Genomic DNA, 17,799 nt, shown 5'->3' on the forward strand with positions numbered 1-17,799 from the left:
ACCTATTTAGATATTTTAACATGTAACCATATAGGTATATTCGTTTTGATAATAATTAAATAATTATTAACAACTAAATAAGATTTATTATGCAGTAAGAATTACTTAAAAACTTTTGGATAGGTTGTATACTGTGGTTGTATATCACGGTTGTATGTAGGTACTCACTGTGGTACTCACGTTGTACCTACTCAACATCGGCGAAAAGTTTAGACCTCATTAAACTCCCAAAAAAAAAAACTAAAATGTCAGATGTCTAATGTCAACTTCATTCTACTTGCTCCGAGGGCGAGACTTCATTATTTGGCGCCAAAACACTACAAAGTAAAAGTACAAGGATTGAAAATTTGAAGCTTAAACTTAACATTTAGATTTTAGGGTAATTTCAGGGTTCTTTGTGGATATTCCGCTGAGCATTATTCAAAGAAAAATGGGGATTATCAACGGTTGCGAAACACATGATGAATATCAATATCTGAACCTGGTGAAACAGATCATAGAAACAGGTAATTATCTAAGTTTCACAGGTCCTTTGCACAGGTCACTGTTCTTCTGTTATGTAGGTTGATAAGTGTGGTTATAGATCAATAATTTTGTAGGTGATGAACGTATAGACAGAACTGGAGTGGGAACCAAGTCTATATTTGGAGCAATGCAAAGATATTCCCTCAGTAATAAAGTTTTACCCCTTTTAACTACCAAGCGCGTTTTCACCAAGGGGATTATAGCAGAGTTATTATGGATGATTTCTGGTTCCACAGACAGTAAAGCTCTAGCTAGTAAGGGTGTTCATATTTGGGACGCAAATGGTTCCAGGTCATTTTTAGACAATTTAGGATTTACAAATCGTGAAGAAGGTAAGCCATACACAAATCTTTTATTAATTCACATTCTAAAAATTAAAAAAATAAATATACATTACATGATGCTAGAGTATTTTATTATGACTCTTTATAACTTATCTCTTGTTTTATTATTATACCTTTTTATATCAGGTGACTTGGGTCCTGTCTATGGCTTTCAGTGGAGACACAGTGGGGCTACATATAAAGACTGCAAAACTGATTACACTGGCCAGGGGATTGATCAATTACAGAATGTTATTGACACTATCAAGTAATATAAAACGCATTAATACAATAATTAAAAATAATACAACAAATAAACATAACAGTAACCTTATAAATAACTAAATAAGGCTAATATTAACTGCAAATAATCTGAAATTCTTTATTTTTAGGAAGAACCCTGCCGATAGGAGAATTTTGATGTGTTCATGGATACCATCTGACCTTAAGAAGATGGCGCTACCTCCTTGCCATTGCTTAGCCCAATTCCATGTGGCTAATGGCAAACTTTCTTGTCAATTGTACCAAAGGAGTGCAGATATGGGACTAGGTGTCCCTTTCAATATTGCTAGCTATGCTATCTTAACACATATGATAGCACACATTACAGAACTTGAGGTTTGTATCCGCATTGCTACCACTATATATATTAACTAATCTTTATTAACCTTTTGACCGCCAGAGCAAAAACGCATCGCCGTGCCCACCACGCCAAGCCACAAATTCAATGAGATAACCTTGAAAATAGTAGGGAGTCCAAAATGTTATCGATAAACATAATAATTCACGTCTGAATATTTGAATAAACAGCTTATAACACAAAAATAATATTTATTTAACCTCATCTCCTACTGTAAAAACTTAAGACCACATTTATAGCAACTATCAACAAAAAAAATCAACCTTTTGAGATACAAAAATACATATAAAATTGCAGCAAGTTACAGCACTATTCTCTATCAGTTACGCCCCATTGGCATGTATACATGCCAATGGCGCGGGCAACCATCCTTTTTTTTATAATCTCTCGCTTCTGATTAGGGATGTGTAGCTGTATATTATTATAACTTATCGAGTTTATTTATTAAGTTTATATGAACTATAGGTATTACTGTGGAGTGTTTATTTGTAAATATCAAAACAACTATTACCTTTAAATAAAGGGAATTGCATTAAAACTACATATTTATTTTCCAATCATTTAGTTTAATACTTGAGTTATTACAAATACTAATTATATGTAGGTACCTATTTAGGTCGATTACCATATTTTGATATGACATAGCGACAATTTGTATCATAAGAATATTCTAATAAAGGCACTGATTAGACTTATTAGGTAATAAATTTTGAAAACTGCTAAATAGGTAAGTACCTACAGATTTTTAGAGATATTTATACATTTTGGACCTAAGCGAATTTTTATCATTACATGGACAATAAATATTATGCTAGAACGCATACATTGTGTTTGTGACGATAAAATAAAAAATAAATGAAGTTACTTGAATATTACACTACATCACTAGTAGGCACGTATACATGTCATTGGCGCGAGAGAACGTGCTTTTTTAGCCATTAATTAAGTTATTTTTTGTCATCAAATATTTGAATAACTACTTGGCAATTTTGTTTACTGTGTACAATTATGTAATAACTGGGGATTCAGTTCATAAACTGTATAAATAAAACACGTAAAAGTAAAGGTTTAATATGTTTATTTTGTATTTATCTATGATCTGTTTCTTGGCATGTATAGGTGTCGTTGGCGCACAGGGCACGATTGCGCATGACATCTATAGATGTCATTGGCGTTCAAAAGGTTAACAATGATTTGGGACAAAGACACCAAACATTCTACATGATCCTGCCATTGAAATTGTACAACTTTCACTTATCTTCAATATCGCTTGCTTAAGTTTTTTTTTATAAAAATTTCTATCATAAAAACTTTGTAGTACATAGGTACAAGAAAGAAATATAAAATTAATTCTTTACAATATCATATTTGTCTTTTGCAGGCCGGAGAATTTATCCACACTACTGGCGACACACATGTATATCTTAATCATATAGAACCACTAAAAATACAATTAGAAAGAGAACCAAGACCCTTCCCTACATTAGAATTCAGCAGGAAGATTAGCTCTATTGATGACTTCAAGATTGAAGACTTTGTTATTAAGGACTACAATCCACACCCTAAGATTGAAATGCAAATGGCTGTTTAAAATAAATGTTTCAATGATAATTGTATTAAAAAATTATATATTACTATACATTTAAGAATATAGTATTTTAGAAGCTTTCTGATAGCATTGTCTAAAATTAAAAAAAATAATATTCTTTCTTCAAGAATTACACCACCTATTGGTGACAACCAACAGAATAAAAATCAGTGTCGTAGTTTGAGTTCATTGTATTAGACTGAAGGACAAACGCAGCGGAAGACTTTGTATCATCACAATATTATGTAGTAATGTTAGTAGTGATTGTTGAATTACATCATTTTTTTCAGTATTATTGTAAGTGGAAACATGTGATAAAAAACACAAATCATTTCATAATTTGCTTTATTAAAATTACATTTATGATATTAAAAAACGCCCATAACTAATTAAATGGCAATTCATTCTTAAAAATAAGTGATGTCATTTTGTCAATACATTGCATTTATTCAAAATGTTAAATTCATAATATAACAAATCTATAATAAACATTTGTTATCTTACAATCTAGACAACATCCTTATGTATTTACTGTTTGTACATTAATTTCTTAACATGATGAATATAGTAGAACAAAGACTGCAACAGAAATATTTTGTACAAAAAAAATTGTGTTAATTTCATGGATATTGTAATTGACTTTGATAAATAAATGGTATCAATGGAAATCTACTTTCTTATTATCAACACATTTGATCGTCCTGTGATGGTACCTGAAATATATAGGGAAAAATGTTATTAATTACTTTTATATAATTTATACAATCATTGAATATAATATAAAACCAAATCTCTGTTTCACTTGGTCACGGCATTACGCATGAACAATTGGACCGATTTCGATAATTATTTTTTTATTTTATTTGTTATTGCCAAGGATCTTATGAAAGAAAAACTTAAGAAATTTTCGTCAGAGATTTAAAAAATAAAGTAACGGCTATTTCAGCTTCATGGGTTTGAGAATTCACGCAAAGACGACAACATCTGCTGGGTTAGCTAGTTCAATATAATATTTTATAGCCTCCATATTGCAGATCCCGCGAAAACCAATGTAAATAATTGTAAAGCAAGTAAAATTGATTGAATAAATTAATACTACTGTCAAATTGATCTATTTATAGTCGAGCCAATTTAATAGGCAACATTTGACGTCTATCAATTTTATCTACGAAGAGAGGTAACCTGCTTAAAAACATCGATTAAAGTGAATTAATCGATACGGATTTGAAACATTTGTCAATCGAATTTATTAATTTATGATGATTTTTATTCACAAGTAATCAATGCATTCGATTCTAGATGTCAGATTTCGATTTTTAGAGTAACGTCTCTAGTATTTAAAAAGAACAAGTGATAACTGCGTTAAAAACAACCGACTTCAAACTTGCACTTGCAAAATTTACAAATACCTACAGACAAAAATGCTCATAAAATAAAAACTACTGGGCCTATCCGAATAAAATTTTTATGGGACCAATTCGACACCATCCCGCATCGAACAAAAAAAGAATCACGTAAATCGGTTCAGAAACCTCGGAGTAATCGGTGTACATACATAAAAAAAAAAAAATATATATACCGGCCGAATTGATAACCTCCTCCTTTTTTTTGAAGTCGGTTAAAAAAGGTTTATTGACACAAAATTGTAGCGACGTCAGTTCTTCAATTCAGAAATTGTTTATTATGTTAAGTATGGTTTATCAGTAAAAAGAAATCTTAAAATTACTTGTATCGGTCATCATTATTATAAATATGTAATCGTAATTGAAAAAAGTTAAGCAAATGTGCAGTTCTAATAAAACGAAATATCATGTTACTCTATGTCGTCGTTACTAGGTTACGTTGTTGAATTCTGTTGAACTGTCAAATGTTGCCTATTAAAATGGCTCTACTATAATAAAAAATTGTTTACCTGTGATTGTTCTTCTAGCCTACTACTTGGTATAGGCAATGCAGCCATTTGTTCGGCTAATGCCATAGTTTCCTCAGATTCTACTTTTATTTCTACCCATAATGTATCTGTAAAAAGTAAAACAATAAACATAAAGATTGATTTATATTTAGGTTAAATTTTGCCCCTGTTCTATTCATTTATCTTTCTTTGCGTCATAAATTTATTTATTTCCTTACCATTTCATAGATCATTCTCATATTTAATTATTTATTTTATTAAAAAACAGCTTTTTGCAAAATATTGTGCAATCTTGCCAATAGCAATTCAAATAACACATCATGTTCACACATAAATAAGTGCTGATTTACACAGGGTCAGTAACTGACTACAAATTCGAGGCAAATCAGTGCTGACCCGAAAAAAACCCTGTGTAAACAGATTTGAAGTCAGCACAGAGGCTTGAACTCAGCGCTGAGTTGAATATTCGGACACAAATATTTTAGAGTCAGTTGGCGCCCCCCGCTACCCGCGCACCCCCAAGTCAGCCAAATAAACCCCGTGTAAACAGACAAGTAAGTGCGTGGTTAGTCATTGCTGCTGCGTTGTAGAGTGACCACGTTTTTTTCGCTGGCGATAAAAATGACCCGTAAGCCAAGGCGAAACCTTCAAATTGTTGCAATTATATGGCAAAGACGAAATGTCTTTGGGATATTAAATCCCTAAATCCATTTTCTTACCCATTGTCGTCTATTTTTAGTTATATCTCATTTTCTACAATTTCTATTAACTCATTCAACAGCAAAATTGATAAATTTTTCAACAAATAATTAAATCGTTGTTTCAGTTGTTTTCGCGAATTCATTTTTCCCACTGACTTCACAAACGTGTGGTCACCGTGAGAAACGCACCATTACTACTTACTTCATGTAAACAGTTAAAGTCTGTCGCGGTGCCGAAATTGGCGCTGCGACTGACTTGTCTACTGACCCTGTGTAAATCAGCACTAATGTTAAACATTGATTAATTTTATCTAAAAAAAATAAACTAATGGTTAATATGGAACTTACCTCCTATTTGTTCTCCTTTTTCTGTAACTAAGTGGAAATAGCCTCTAAAAGTTCCGGGGGAGCTGGGTGCTACAAGTTTCATAGTTATTGTAGTTGTATGTCCAGGTGGTAAAGGTGGTACGTACACAGGAGTGGCTCCCAAAGGTTCACCTCCAGCCTGAATCAACCTACAACTCCCTGGCCATCCTTCTGTGCCTGTATTTGCTATACTCCAATTCTGTTCAAAACTGTTATCATAATATAGTTAATAATAATATAAATTAATTTAAAAATAAAATTAACACCTATCAATAGGCAAAAATAATTCAATAATAATTAATTCAATAATTTTACTATCCAAAATAATTTATTTATTTATTATGTTCAAGGTCATATCCAAAAAAAATTCAATGTTTTCATTGATGCATCTTTAGTTAGTACATTGTTTGTAATTTATTAATAACAGTAATAAGAATGCTGATTCCACATTGTAGGAAGCAGAAAAAATAGCAAGAAATTAAATGTTGTTGAAAAAATTATATCATTGGAAAAGATAAGCCTACTGGCACACTTTTATACAATTAGAATATTAATTCTTCTAAATAATGATGAAATATAAGTTCATAAGGTTAAAAGAAACTTTAAAATAGTAGTAGGTATATAGGTACAATATAAAATTTACCAAGATCCGGGACCAACTGCCGACTCCTGTGTTTGAGCTGCTTTAAGAGACATGGATGGAAGTTTGGGTGGTAGACTATAATCTAAATAACAACATATTGCTGCTTGTAAGTTCCTAAAAAATAACAAATCATCTATGAAAATCTTTCCAATCGGTAATACTTCACCTTTTAACAATACTTGTTTTGAATGGGCTATTTACCAATTACTCATATCTAGAAAAAAACTTGCAGTGTTATAATTTAAACTAGGTCCTAGAAGTCTTTGCATTTGGTTTATAAGTTCATCTCTATCTGTGGTGTTCATGCAACTAAATTGCAACAAGAGATTTTGATCTATCTCCCCGGGAATGGCAGAACCGTCCACATCCATTGTTTTTCTTTTCAGATAGTTTATTGCATCAATACGACTCACAATTGGCCGTAGATAAGCAAAAAGGATCCAACCCACAACATGACCGAAAATGAGTTAAATATACCAAACTGCTCGTCTAGGTCTATATTTTCGATTAGCAAAAACAGTCCAAGTAAAATATGAATATTTTGACGTTAAATTGACACTGGGTACCAACCCACATGTATGGAGAAGCCATATTTTAGTTTCGTAAAAACGATCCATTCTTCTTGGATCATATTGTAAAACGCTCAGTCTAAGAAACTAACACAAAACTAAAATGTTTAAAAAAATCCAAAGCATGTGGATCCTTTTAGATATTTAATTTTTATGATATTATGATGCAATAGATAAATCACTAAAAAGATTCAGAAAGCATGGATCTCTTTTATTAAACTGAATTTTGTAGAAATGTATACTGGTTTAATAACAAAAACGATTCAGAACATTTGGATAGACTGAATATTATGTATTTAAAGCTTGAGGCGTTAGGCATGCATTAAGTTCACACTCCAAGTATCTTGATCGGGTCACACATCTTTGCCTTTTTTATACCGATTTTTCGAAAATAGAAGCACTTTGAAAATACCTGAAAAAATTTACGAAGCTGACGAATATGTCGAAGTAACAAAAAAAAAAAAAATACTCGTACAACTATCGATCACCCGCTCATGTGATCTTTATTACCTTCATTCAAGAATTGCCTATAGAAGACTGTAAGGTTTGTTGGGGATATAAATTATTAAGACTGAAATCGATTGTATGCGCACCTCCATCGACTAAACAGTTTAGTCATGTTGAATTCAAGAGGAGAATACAGCTCGACAGATCAGTTTAGTCGATGCAAAAGTTGTATGTATGGGCGGGCTCGATAATGATTTTCAATGACTATGGCCAAATGTTAAAGAAAAGCCCAATTAGACGATTTGAAGTCAATCTTTGACTATTTATCTAAATACTGCCTGGATTTCTATAAATCAATCCAAGGGGGCAATCCAAGACTTCATGTCGATGTAGATATGGCGATGAACCGGACTTCGCACACGAAGAAGAATAGTAAATCGGATACAATTAATATGTTTTATATAAATAATGAAAAAAAAATTGAAAGTTAGTTGTTTTATTTATGAAATTAAAAAAAAATAAGGATCTTAGTAGCAATTAGCTACTTTGAATCGTTGTTGCGAAATGAAAATTCACTTATCATAATTGAAAATAGGTTTTATCAAAAACGATCCTAACACACATTTAGCTGAATATTTCAAGAAATAAAACTAAATTCAATAAAATTTGTTTGTAAGAATAAAATATACATTGACACACACACTTTTCCTTAAGAAGCAATTAACACAAGCAAGTCTTTATATGAACAAACACAGGTTAAACTTCAAACTTCAATAACTCAAAAGTAACATTTTGTGGGTTGGATCCTTTTTGGTTATCTACGGCCAATTGCACTTTTGACATTCCTTTGTTTATATTCGTCAGCTGACCAAGCAAACGCCAATATTCACCATTTAATCAATCTATTTACTTTCAGTGATTTAAATTAAGTTATGTATACACAAATCGCATTATTTACAAAAAAATATACAATGACCGACTAACATCAAAATTACGATTGAAATTTTAACAAATCACACAGACAGTGGACCAGCTGTCATCATTATTATTATTATTAGATAGCAATAAAATAGTAAAGAAACCACAATGGTCAAAGTTATATTTTTATCTGTGATCCGTTTGTATAATCTACATTCAAAAAGATAACTCAGTTTTAGGCACTTTTAGGAGAATAAATGCTTGCTTGTCTTGTACTCAAACTCCAGCTATCTTTCTGCATACGCCTCAGTATGCAGAAAGTAGCTGGAAACTTATAAGCGCATACCGGCGCTTGACAACGTTGGTTCGTTCTACACAAAAGAAGCAGGTTGAAGCAGACCAAGACAAATTTTATTAGACTACAGGCCCATGTTGAAAAAGTTATAGGTCATTTGAACCACCAGGTGACGATATATAAGAGCATAAAATAATAAAATTCAGCACTATACCGTCACATATTTTTGTACGGCATTCTAACCACCCATGTCCATCTATCTAATATCTATCTAATATATATTATAAAGGCGAAAGTTTGTAAGTATGGATGTATGGATGTTTGTTACTCTTTCACGTAAAAACTACTGAACCGATTACAATGTTTAGCACACATATAGAGGGTAACTTGGATTAACACATAGGATAGTTTTTATCCCGGAAATCCCACGGGAACGGGAACTATGCGGGTTTTCCTTTGCGAACGCGGGCGAAGCCGCGGGCGGAAATCTAGTTAAAAATAATAAGAAAACACAGAGTGCCGTACAAAAATGGTAGTCCACAAAGTCGGAATATTTTTTTTTATTTTCTGACAATTACCGGGGTTTGGTCATTTGATTTTGCACGGCATCTGTGTCATACTATTTCAATACTACTTTTAATCCATTATTCCGCCGTACAAAAATCGTGCGACAAGGGGAAAAAATCGAGACTCTCCCTTTCCGTAGTGCAGGGGGGTGATTTGAAAAAGTACGGCTTCGGTTCCAAAACATTATCTAGCATTCAAAAGTACTATTAAAAGTAAAGCCGAATTGGAAGTACTAGACTACCAAAATTCCTCATAGGATAAAAGTTTTTGCTTCTGAATTAATGATGTCACCAGATTCAATAATATGTAAAACGTGTGTAAAACGATTTTGAATGAATTCGTAGACAATTTCTGCACCCGCTGGTCCTATCCTCCTTCTCATAATCAGCATTATCTAATTTAATTTCTAAATTTAGGACAGTGTTTTCAGAAGCTTCTTCTCACCTTCTTCTTATTTATTTTTTTAGGGAAGTGTAATAACTAATAAGGGCTTGAGGAAGGTGTAGGTAATATGCGCATAACAAAAAAAAAAATGGAAAAAATGCGATTGTTGCTGTTGGGTTATGCCAAGAAGCTTACACCTAATACACGGTTATGCAGTGGTTATGCACATGGGTACCCCAGGGTACCTACCCGATATAGGTACACGTTGGGTACACGCACGGTACACGATATACACAGATAGTAGATCTGTGACGTTAAATTACTTTACTCTATGGTTATGGGCTTGTGTTGGGCTTGTGACTTGTGGGTTTGGCGTTGAGTGTTGACAGTTGACACTTGACAGTTGACATAATATATGAGTGGTCTAGACATGAAAATTGAAAGATTTTCATATTTTCGCAAGTTTTCTACTGATATTTTGATTTCGTTGTATTAACTTTTAGTTTCAATGCGCTCTAAAATACAATTTTTACAAACACACTTAACATTTGGTGGATAAAAGTATAATATTTAATTAAAAAAGAAAATTCTGGGCTATTGTGCTTATGTATTCGAATTGTTATATTATGTTTCTATTATTTATTTATTACTCCCTTAATTTACCTTGTAATATAAATGAAGTAGTGTTATCCAACGAATAGGGAAGCTTCCCGGTAAGAAATCGTTACTATGTAGATTTAAAAAATATTTATTATTCATTTATAGTTCCGCACATTATACCTATAAATTAAAATTAAAAATTTCAGTTACAAATGAAAAAATTAGTTCATGACGCTTTTATTTTGGAGTATATCTTATTGTTAATTTAAGATTACCTAGATATGGAAGATGAGGAACCAAAATCAAAGAAGCAATATAAATGTGCACATGTTGGCTGTTCAGCTGAATTTGATAGACCTCATAGATTAACACAACATCACTTAACACATTTTAACTATGTAAGTTCTATTAAACAATCCTTAATTATTTTGAGTGTATAAAATAACATAATATTGCTATTTATTGTTAGAAACCATTTACCTGTGTTGAAGATGGCTGTGGAAAATCATACACAAGCAAAAGTCACTTAGAGAGACATATAAATAGTGCACATAGAAGCTATAATACAGATGTATTGTATACGTAAGTATTTATTTTGTCTTATATGGGCCTGAAATGAATTCCTCATTATGAGGAATAAACAAAAAATTATTTATTGCACACTAAAAACAGCATTACAATGACAATAGTGATACAATTACAACAAGAATGATATTATCCTTCCTATAAACATGATATAAAATATGTTAATGACTAAACATAGCTACTTAATTATATTTTTTCATCAAACTGTTTTAAATTCTATGTGTAAGTGTATAGAACATATTTTCAAATTTGTTACTGTTTCAGCTGTCCAAAATGTTTAAAACAATATGCAAACAGGCAAAATTTAAAAAGGCATTATAAAATACAGCATCTTGATGGAACCAAACCATTTGCATGTGAACAGTGTCCACTCTCCTTTAAACATAAGCATCAATTGAGCACTCATATGTATCATCACACAGGAATTAAGGCTTTCAAGTATGTATAATATATTTTTATGATAAATATTTACTACTTTAACCAAACTCAATAATTACTAACTATGATTTAAATGGACACATTAAGTTAGAAATGTGGCAAAAAAGCAGTGATTTTATTTAACAGTATCTGAATTTCTAAAAGTTTAATACATGTATAATTTTAGGCAGTATATTGACATTCTAAATGTTGCAGTTGTCCAATGTGTCCAAAACAATTTGTGACTATAACGGAACAGAAGAAGCATATAAGAAACCATAAAGTGTTCACATGTGAGCACTGCAATCAACAATTTACAAGATGGACGGATGTATTGCGTCACAAGCAGACAAATCATCAGTCCGAAGGTATATAATATTATTTTTCTTCTTATACAAATAAAGTTTTGTATTTATATTGTTTCATTATTTAAATATCTTGTATTTTGTAAATTGGTCTCATGCAAATCACCTCATCTGCTAATGCTGCACAAAGACTATAAAGTCTTGCGACTGATTTCACATCTTCATGAAGCCATAAAATATTTTGTAAGATTTTTAATATTTAGCCTATATAAAATAATGTAAAAAAAAATACAATACAAAGACATGGATGACTATGATCTTGCTAGACATAATACAAAAAAAAAACAGTATTTTAAGAAAAACATTATTATTTTCAGAATATATATGTGATGATTGTGGAAAAACATTTAACCGAAGACAGCACATAGTCCGTCATGTTAAACTTCACGCGAATTCCAGGGAAAATTCAATTTACTTTTGCCCTTTTGAAAACTGTTTTAGGTAGTATGTGTTTAATTATGTAAATAAATTCATTTTACTTTTTATTATTTCCCGTAATAAAAATGTACGAACCTTTTTTTATTTCTAGGCATTATTCAAGGAACAGCAATCTAAAGCAGCACATACAAGTAAAACATGAAGGGATGACATTTAATTGCCATCTTTGTGATGCAAAATTGACTACAATGGTAAATTTTATTGTTACTCAAATTTGTGGAAATTACATAAAAAGCAGAGTAAAACATGTAAATGTACATTTATTTTAATTTACAGGCAAAATTGAATGAACACATAGAAAGGCACAATCGTCCTGCAATGTATAAGCCACCAAAGACATTAGTTACAGGTAGAAAAAAACGCAAAGATGCCTATGTTCCAAGGACTAATACAGCCCTGAAATTAGCAGGACTGCACTGTTCCTTTGAACAAAATCCATATATGGCTCAAGGTGGAACTGTTGAACCTAATGTAGAAAATGGAGGTGTCAACCAGCTGTGTAATATAGGAATCCAACACGAAAATCCTGTAATCATTTGAATTTAAAACTGATTAGTTGAAAATTGTGGTAGTACCTCGAATGTACAATAAAAAAAATATTTATAATTAACAGGTTCTTTTATTTTAAAGCTAATGTTATAGAAGTCAAAACAGTTTTTAGTCTCGCATGTTTGTGCACATTGTTTGTGTACCTACTTAATTTGCCTTAAAAGTGAAGGTACCATCATGCCTATTCGTTACGTTCTTTCTTTCAATGTATCTAATCTATGCAGTTGACCTACTCTGTGGTTATCAGACTGACATTTGTGTCACTGTCATGTTCAAAACTGACACATGAAGCCAACAGTCAACAGTTGGCATATCAAATGACAAATCACATCAAATATTATCATTTATAAATCAGCTGTTGCCGCTTTTGGCTGCAGCTACATAGTGTGGCTACAGTGTATAAAGTTTTTTGTTTTGCTGTAGTTTCTACAGTAATTAACATAGTTACGTTCAATATATACCTGTTTATACGTTAATCAATATAAGATTGACCTAGTTAATATTTGCTTACTAATCGTTTCATACAATAACGTGTTACTTGTGCTTGCACTTTTTAAAGAAAAATAGTTTTTACAATATTCAAAGAATTTATTGCACATTCCTAGTTATTAGATATGGAGTTTACTTTAAACGTTTTTACTTTGAACTGTTGGTGTGTATATTTCTTTTTTATCCATAAATATTTTTTAATGATTTAAAATTTAAAATTATTCTTTATTGTTTAGGGGCATTCCATTTGTATCAAAAAACCGTAAGGAACGAATGGAAGCAATAGCAAAATATTTAATCACTAGTGATCATAATATAGTGTGCCTGCAAGAGGTTTGGAGTGAACAGGATTATTTATATTTGAAGGAAAACATAAGTACTGCCTTGCCATATTCTCATTATTTTTATAGGTAAATACTTATAATTATTAAATAATTTAATAATATTTTTTTATAGTTGAAAAAAGATTGTAATATAATTATTGTTTTGTGATTTTTAGATTAAAGTATTTTTATTTAAAATTGTAAATTTTTAATTATTATAAACATGATGAAAAATATATTCTAAGATTTTTATAAATAATAGGAAATCTGCCTAGTACTAAATATAATTTATATTCATATTTATAGAAAAAAAAAATATTATGATTTTAGCGGTGTGTTGGGTTCAGGACTGTGTGTATTCTCTAAATGGCTCATACAAGATGTATTCTATCACCAGTGGCCATTAAATGGCTACATACACAAAATACACCATGGTGACTGGTTTGGAGGCAAAGGGGTTGGCCTGTGCAGGATAAAATACATGGAAAAACTGATAAATGTTTATTGTACTCACGTAAGTAATAAAAAGATAAAGCTCTTGACATGATAACACTAGCTGAAATAATCTATGAATTTGAGTTTATCAGTGTTCAATGATTGGTAAATTTGTGAAATAATATTTGGTACCTAGTATTAATTTTTTAAATATATTTGTTTTTCCCATAAAAACAAACTCAAAACTCAAACATTTATTTATTCAATAAGACTTCTTCGAGAAGCACTTTTGAAACGTCAATACATATTTTTAACATTTACCACCAAAACAAAAGAAAAACTCCCTTTTCCCGAGGATTATGATTACCGAGGATTATCACACTTATTATATTTTTATTTGTTTTTAATTAACATTCTAAACACACCTATGGCTTGTCATATACATATTTAAAAAAATCCCAGTTATCTATGTTTTGATTTATATTTAAGTGACATAATTTGCATGCTGTTAATAATGGCTGAACAGTGAACATGCTGGAACTCTATTGTTAACATCTATGTATACCATGTTTTTTGGCAAATAAATTTATTTGAATTTGAAAGCTCAATAACCACTATGTATGTTTTGTTATTAATTCCTTTGTTTTATGTTTCATTGTAATTGAAGATATTAATAATTGCAGTTCAATGTTAGTTTAACACTATGCTATCATGGACTCATTAACATATTATCTCCTATACAAACGAATGTAATTGACAAAACATGTATACTTAATGATAAAAATTATTATGGATATACAATACGCTATAAAACACTATTTTTATATATTAATCAGACGGGTATTGTTTTATTTTATTTAGGGGCCTAATTTTTTTGTAAACTCACTACAAACTATCTCACTCAACAAATTCGATGTTCCAAAAATAATTTAAAAAATAAAAAAAGTAAGTATATGAAATTTTTATCCAGTTACATGCAGAATACAATGAAGATGACATATATTTGGCGCATCGAGTTCTGCAAGCACATTCCACGGCTGAATTTATTAATCTTACCTCACCACCAGCTGACATATCTATCTTAGCGGGAGATCTCAATACTGCACCAGGAGAACTGTCCTTTAGGTAATTTCTGCAAGTCATTTCCGTTATAATAATTTAGATTTTTTTATATTAAACATTTTGATGGAATACAAAATTAAGATTAGATGCCTAAATTTCATAAATTTTGGTTTTTGTTATAATATGTATGGATATCAGTAAGTATCCTACATAAAAAGAAAATTGATTGTTTGTAAAGTAGGTTTACGATCGAGATGTTTACGTGATAACATAATGCAGTGGCAGCGCTCGAGATGAGACGGGAGATCGGTCCGTCTTTCTCTCGTTATACCTGTGATCGCGCTCGTGAGGTTTTGGTGTGACACAAGTTTCTGAACATGTCACCCGACTAAAACGATTTTAAAGACGTTATCACGTCAAAAACTATAATATCGTAACTATCTACATTATTTTAATATTGGAATTTTTTCTTATGAGGTCATTTTTTATTAGGTATGTTGTAAGTATGTTAAATTATTCATTCGTTACACTTACAGATTAATAACACAGATACCAAACTTGATAGACCCAGGCAGCGTTGGAGCAGCTGGCGATGGCCCAACATCGATAAAAGCAATAGGGACATGTGATAATATCAACAATAGTTATTCTAATCCTAAAATAGCAAAAGCCTGTCCAGAGGGAAAGAGAATTGATCATATATTGTATCATGTAGATCCTGCTTGGGAGGTAATGTTTTTTATATTCATTTTAACAGTTTTCTTTAAATATTAATAATTTCTTATAAATAGGAAATTTTTAAATGTACATAAATATTCATAGTAATGTGATGGACAGACCGTAATTAACCAGACCTACTTGTCATAACAAACACAATAATGAAGCTATTAAAAACATATTAAAACCATTAATTAACATAAATAATTATATTTCAGGCCGAGGTGATTGACATGAAAAATCCTCTGGAAGATAGAGTACCAGGTCAAAACTTTTCATACTCCGACCACAATGCTGTATCTCTGCAGTTGAAAATAAAACCGTCAAATGTTAAAAATAAAATACGATCACAGAGTTCAATTGATAGTTATGATGATACAATAATAGAAGCAATCAAAGTTTGTAAGGAAGCAATGGTGACTGTAGCTAAATCGAAAAAGTTGTACCTTTTTACCGGAACATTGATTTTCATGTTTCTCCTTGGTTCAGTCGGATTTTGGCCCAATAGCATAATTGCAGATGTAATTAAGATTCTAATGACCGGTGTATGCTTCTATTATATAGTAATGGGATCACTTTGGAATAGAATTGAGATGAACAGTTTAAAAGCTGGTGTAACAGCATTGGAAAATTTCAAATGTAGCAAAAATTATGATTTGGGTAAATCTAAATATTAACTGGAGCGCATTTATTCGACAGAAAGGCGATTTAATTCCTATACAGTAATATATAACACATCAGTATTTATGTAATACGTATTTTAGTTTAAGATGGTTACATATCCATTACCAAAAACAGTTTATTATAAATAAATAAATAAACTTATTAGATAAGTCAAGTTCAATCTGTTATATATATTTGATTACGCAAAATAATTATGCATATTTGTTCTGAAAATTGATTACTTAAATTACATACTAGCTACTTACTAAAATAGTAAATCCATATAGTTCAGGATCCATCGCCCATTTTTGCAAGTGATTACTATCAAGCTAATTTTCCGTGAGTAGCTTTATTTTGATGAGACGCCCAATAATTTCCTATACGAAACTCTCGATTGTGGTAGCTTACAGAGGTAACAAGGATACAATTTTTTGATTTGATGGTTCTCAAATATTTATTACTAACTGAATTTTTTTTTTGTTCAATCTCAAGATAATTATCTAAATTATTCGAAAAAATATTTGTCCTACAAAGTCTATAGTTTGATCAAAGAGTCCTTTCCAATGTGTATCGATAACGAGGTCATCATAAATTATAACCAGCAGATTTTTTTGTTTTCATTTAGTTAATATTTATATAATTCAACAGACATATTGTCCTACAAATTGCGTAATAAATATTTGAGAACCATCAAATCAAAAAATTTTATCCTTGTTACCTCTGTTAGCTACCACAATCGAGAGTTTCGTACAGGAAATTATTGGGCGTCTCATAAAAATAAAGCTACTCACGGAAAATTAGCTTGATAGTAATCACTTGCAAAAATGGGCGATGGATCCTGAACTAATAATATATTAGGAATAAACTTTTTTGGAATGCATTGTACAATATACATATTTATTATGATCAACAGTTATACCGGTATACGTTTTATTTTAGCTACCTCTTTTGTTGAAAATTCATTTTCCATCATTCAATGAAAGAAGAGGAGTCGTAGGTAATTATCAAGATTTTAAGAGATTAAGCACTGTAGGGGTCTGTGTCCCTACGGTGTGTGTTATTGACCCCTACAGTACATCTATATATATAAAACTCAAAGGTGACTGATATAGTGATCTATCAACGCACAGCCCAAACCACTGGACGTATCGGGCTGAAATTTGGCATGCAGGTAGATGTCATAACGTAGGCGTCCCCTAAGAAAGGATTTCCCGAAATTCTTGCGGGAACGGGGAAAAATGGGGATGCACATACAAAGTCGTGGGCGGAAGCTAGTTC

General features: G+C 31.2%; 4 protein-coding genes across 8 annotated transcripts; 3 read left to right on the forward strand and 1 right to left on the reverse strand.

Moving 5' to 3' along the window:
* The first annotated feature begins 272 nt into the window (after positions 1-272).
* Positions 273-3,744, forward strand: LOC123691705 (thymidylate synthase). 2 transcript variants are annotated; one of them, XM_045636232.1, is made up of 5 exons: positions 273-506; positions 584-857; positions 996-1,116; positions 1,241-1,466; positions 2,870-3,744. In XM_045636232.1, the coding sequence occupies exons 2-5, from the start codon at positions 653-655 to the stop codon at positions 3,077-3,079; spliced, it is 762 nt and encodes a 253-aa protein (XP_045492188.1). In that variant the 5' UTR covers positions 273-506; positions 584-652; the 3' UTR covers positions 3,080-3,744. The 2 variants fall into 2 exon arrangements, with proteins under 2 accessions (XP_045492188.1, XP_045492187.1); XM_045636231.1 differs by having other exon boundaries at positions 600-857.
* On the reverse strand, positions 3,405-8,750 carry LOC123691706 (protein ILRUN). 2 transcript variants are annotated; one of them, XM_045636233.1, is made up of 6 exons: positions 8,546-8,750; positions 6,900-7,116; positions 6,699-6,812; positions 6,038-6,264; positions 4,989-5,095; positions 3,405-3,789 (listed from the first exon to the last, which is right to left on the reverse strand). In XM_045636233.1, the coding sequence occupies exons 2-6, from the start codon at positions 7,067-7,069 to the stop codon at positions 3,760-3,762; spliced, it is 648 nt and encodes a 215-aa protein (XP_045492189.1). In that variant the 5' UTR covers positions 7,070-7,116; positions 8,546-8,750; the 3' UTR covers positions 3,405-3,759. The 2 variants fall into 2 exon arrangements, with proteins under 2 accessions (XP_045492189.1, XP_045492190.1); XM_045636234.1 differs by having other exon boundaries at positions 6,900-7,114; positions 8,541-8,750.
* Positions 8,751-10,301: 1,551 nt separating this feature from the next.
* Positions 10,302-12,893, forward strand: LOC123691768 (gastrula zinc finger protein XlCGF8.2DB-like). Of its 3 annotated transcripts, none has more exons than XM_045636320.1 (8): positions 10,302-10,591; positions 10,685-10,876; positions 10,948-11,060; positions 11,328-11,501; positions 11,697-11,848; positions 12,163-12,286; positions 12,375-12,474; positions 12,560-12,893. In XM_045636320.1, the coding sequence occupies exons 2-8, from the start codon at positions 10,760-10,762 to the stop codon at positions 12,821-12,823; spliced, it is 1,044 nt and encodes a 347-aa protein (XP_045492276.1). In that variant the 5' UTR covers positions 10,302-10,591; positions 10,685-10,759; the 3' UTR covers positions 12,824-12,893. The 3 variants fall into 3 exon arrangements, with proteins under 3 accessions (XP_045492276.1, XP_045492277.1, XP_045492278.1); XM_045636321.1 differs by having other exon boundaries at positions 10,749-10,876; XM_045636322.1 differs by having other exon boundaries at positions 10,758-10,876.
* Positions 12,894-13,157: 264 nt separating this feature from the next.
* LOC123691767 (putative neutral sphingomyelinase) lies at positions 13,158-17,188 on the forward strand. The gene is made up of 6 exons (XM_045636319.1): positions 13,158-13,484; positions 13,558-13,731; positions 13,975-14,158; positions 15,050-15,204; positions 15,678-15,870; positions 16,077-17,188. The coding sequence occupies exons 1-6, from the start codon at positions 13,447-13,449 to the stop codon at positions 16,533-16,535; spliced, it is 1,203 nt and encodes a 400-aa protein (XP_045492275.1). The 5' UTR covers positions 13,158-13,446; the 3' UTR covers positions 16,536-17,188.
* Positions 17,189-17,799: the final 611 nt, after the last annotated feature.

The sequence above is a fragment of the Colias croceus genome, chromosome 5 (assembly GCF_905220415.1).
Source record: "Colias croceus chromosome 5, ilColCroc2.1".
Lineage (NCBI taxonomy): Eukaryota > Metazoa > Arthropoda > Insecta > Lepidoptera > Pieridae > Colias > Colias croceus.

What these genes read in the sequence shown, in the direction of transcription:
- LOC123691705 (XM_045636231.1), top strand. Translation starts at nt 431, where the DNA reads ATGGGGATTATCAACGGTTGCGAAACACATGATGAATATCAATATCTG. An exon ending in ATTTACAAATCGTGAAGAAG is followed by an intron (nt 858 to 995) that starts GTAAGCCATACA and finishes TTTTTATATCAG; the next exon opens with GTGACTTGGGTCCTGTCTAT. An exon ending in AATGTTATTGACACTATCAA is followed by an intron (nt 1,117 to 1,240) that starts GTAATATAAAAC and finishes CTTTATTTTTAG; the next exon opens with GAAGAACCCTGCCGATAGGA.
- LOC123691706 (XM_045636233.1), bottom strand. Translation starts at nt 7,069, where the DNA reads ATGGATGTGGACGGTTCTGCCATTCCCGGGGAGATAGATCAAAATCTC. An exon ending in AAAAGGAGAACAAATAGGAG is followed by an intron (nt 5,096 to 6,037) that starts GTAAGTTCCATA and finishes TACTTTTTACAG; the next exon opens with ATACATTATGGGTAGAAATA. An exon ending in GGCTAGAAGAACAATCACAG is followed by an intron (nt 3,790 to 4,988) that starts GTAAACAATTTT and finishes TATATATTTCAG; the next exon opens with GTACCATCACAGGACGATCA.
- LOC123691768 (XM_045636320.1), top strand. Translation starts at nt 10,760, where the DNA reads ATGGAAGATGAGGAACCAAAATCAAAGAAGCAATATAAATGTGCACAT. An exon ending in ACTTAACACATTTTAACTAT is followed by an intron (nt 10,877 to 10,947) that starts GTAAGTTCTATT and finishes ATTTATTGTTAG; the next exon opens with AAACCATTTACCTGTGTTGA. An exon ending in ATGCAAAATTGACTACAATG is followed by an intron (nt 12,475 to 12,559) that starts GTAAATTTTATT and finishes TTTAATTTACAG; the next exon opens with GCAAAATTGAATGAACACAT.
- LOC123691767 (XM_045636319.1), top strand. Translation starts at nt 13,447, where the DNA reads ATGGAGTTTACTTTAAACGTTTTTACTTTGAACTGTTG. An exon ending in TAAATGTTTATTGTACTCAC is followed by an intron (nt 14,159 to 15,049) that starts GTAAGTAATAAA and finishes ATTTTTATCCAG; the next exon opens with TTACATGCAGAATACAATGA. An exon ending in CCAGGAGAACTGTCCTTTAG is followed by an intron (nt 15,205 to 15,677) that starts GTAATTTCTGCA and finishes TTACACTTACAG; the next exon opens with ATTAATAACACAGATACCAA.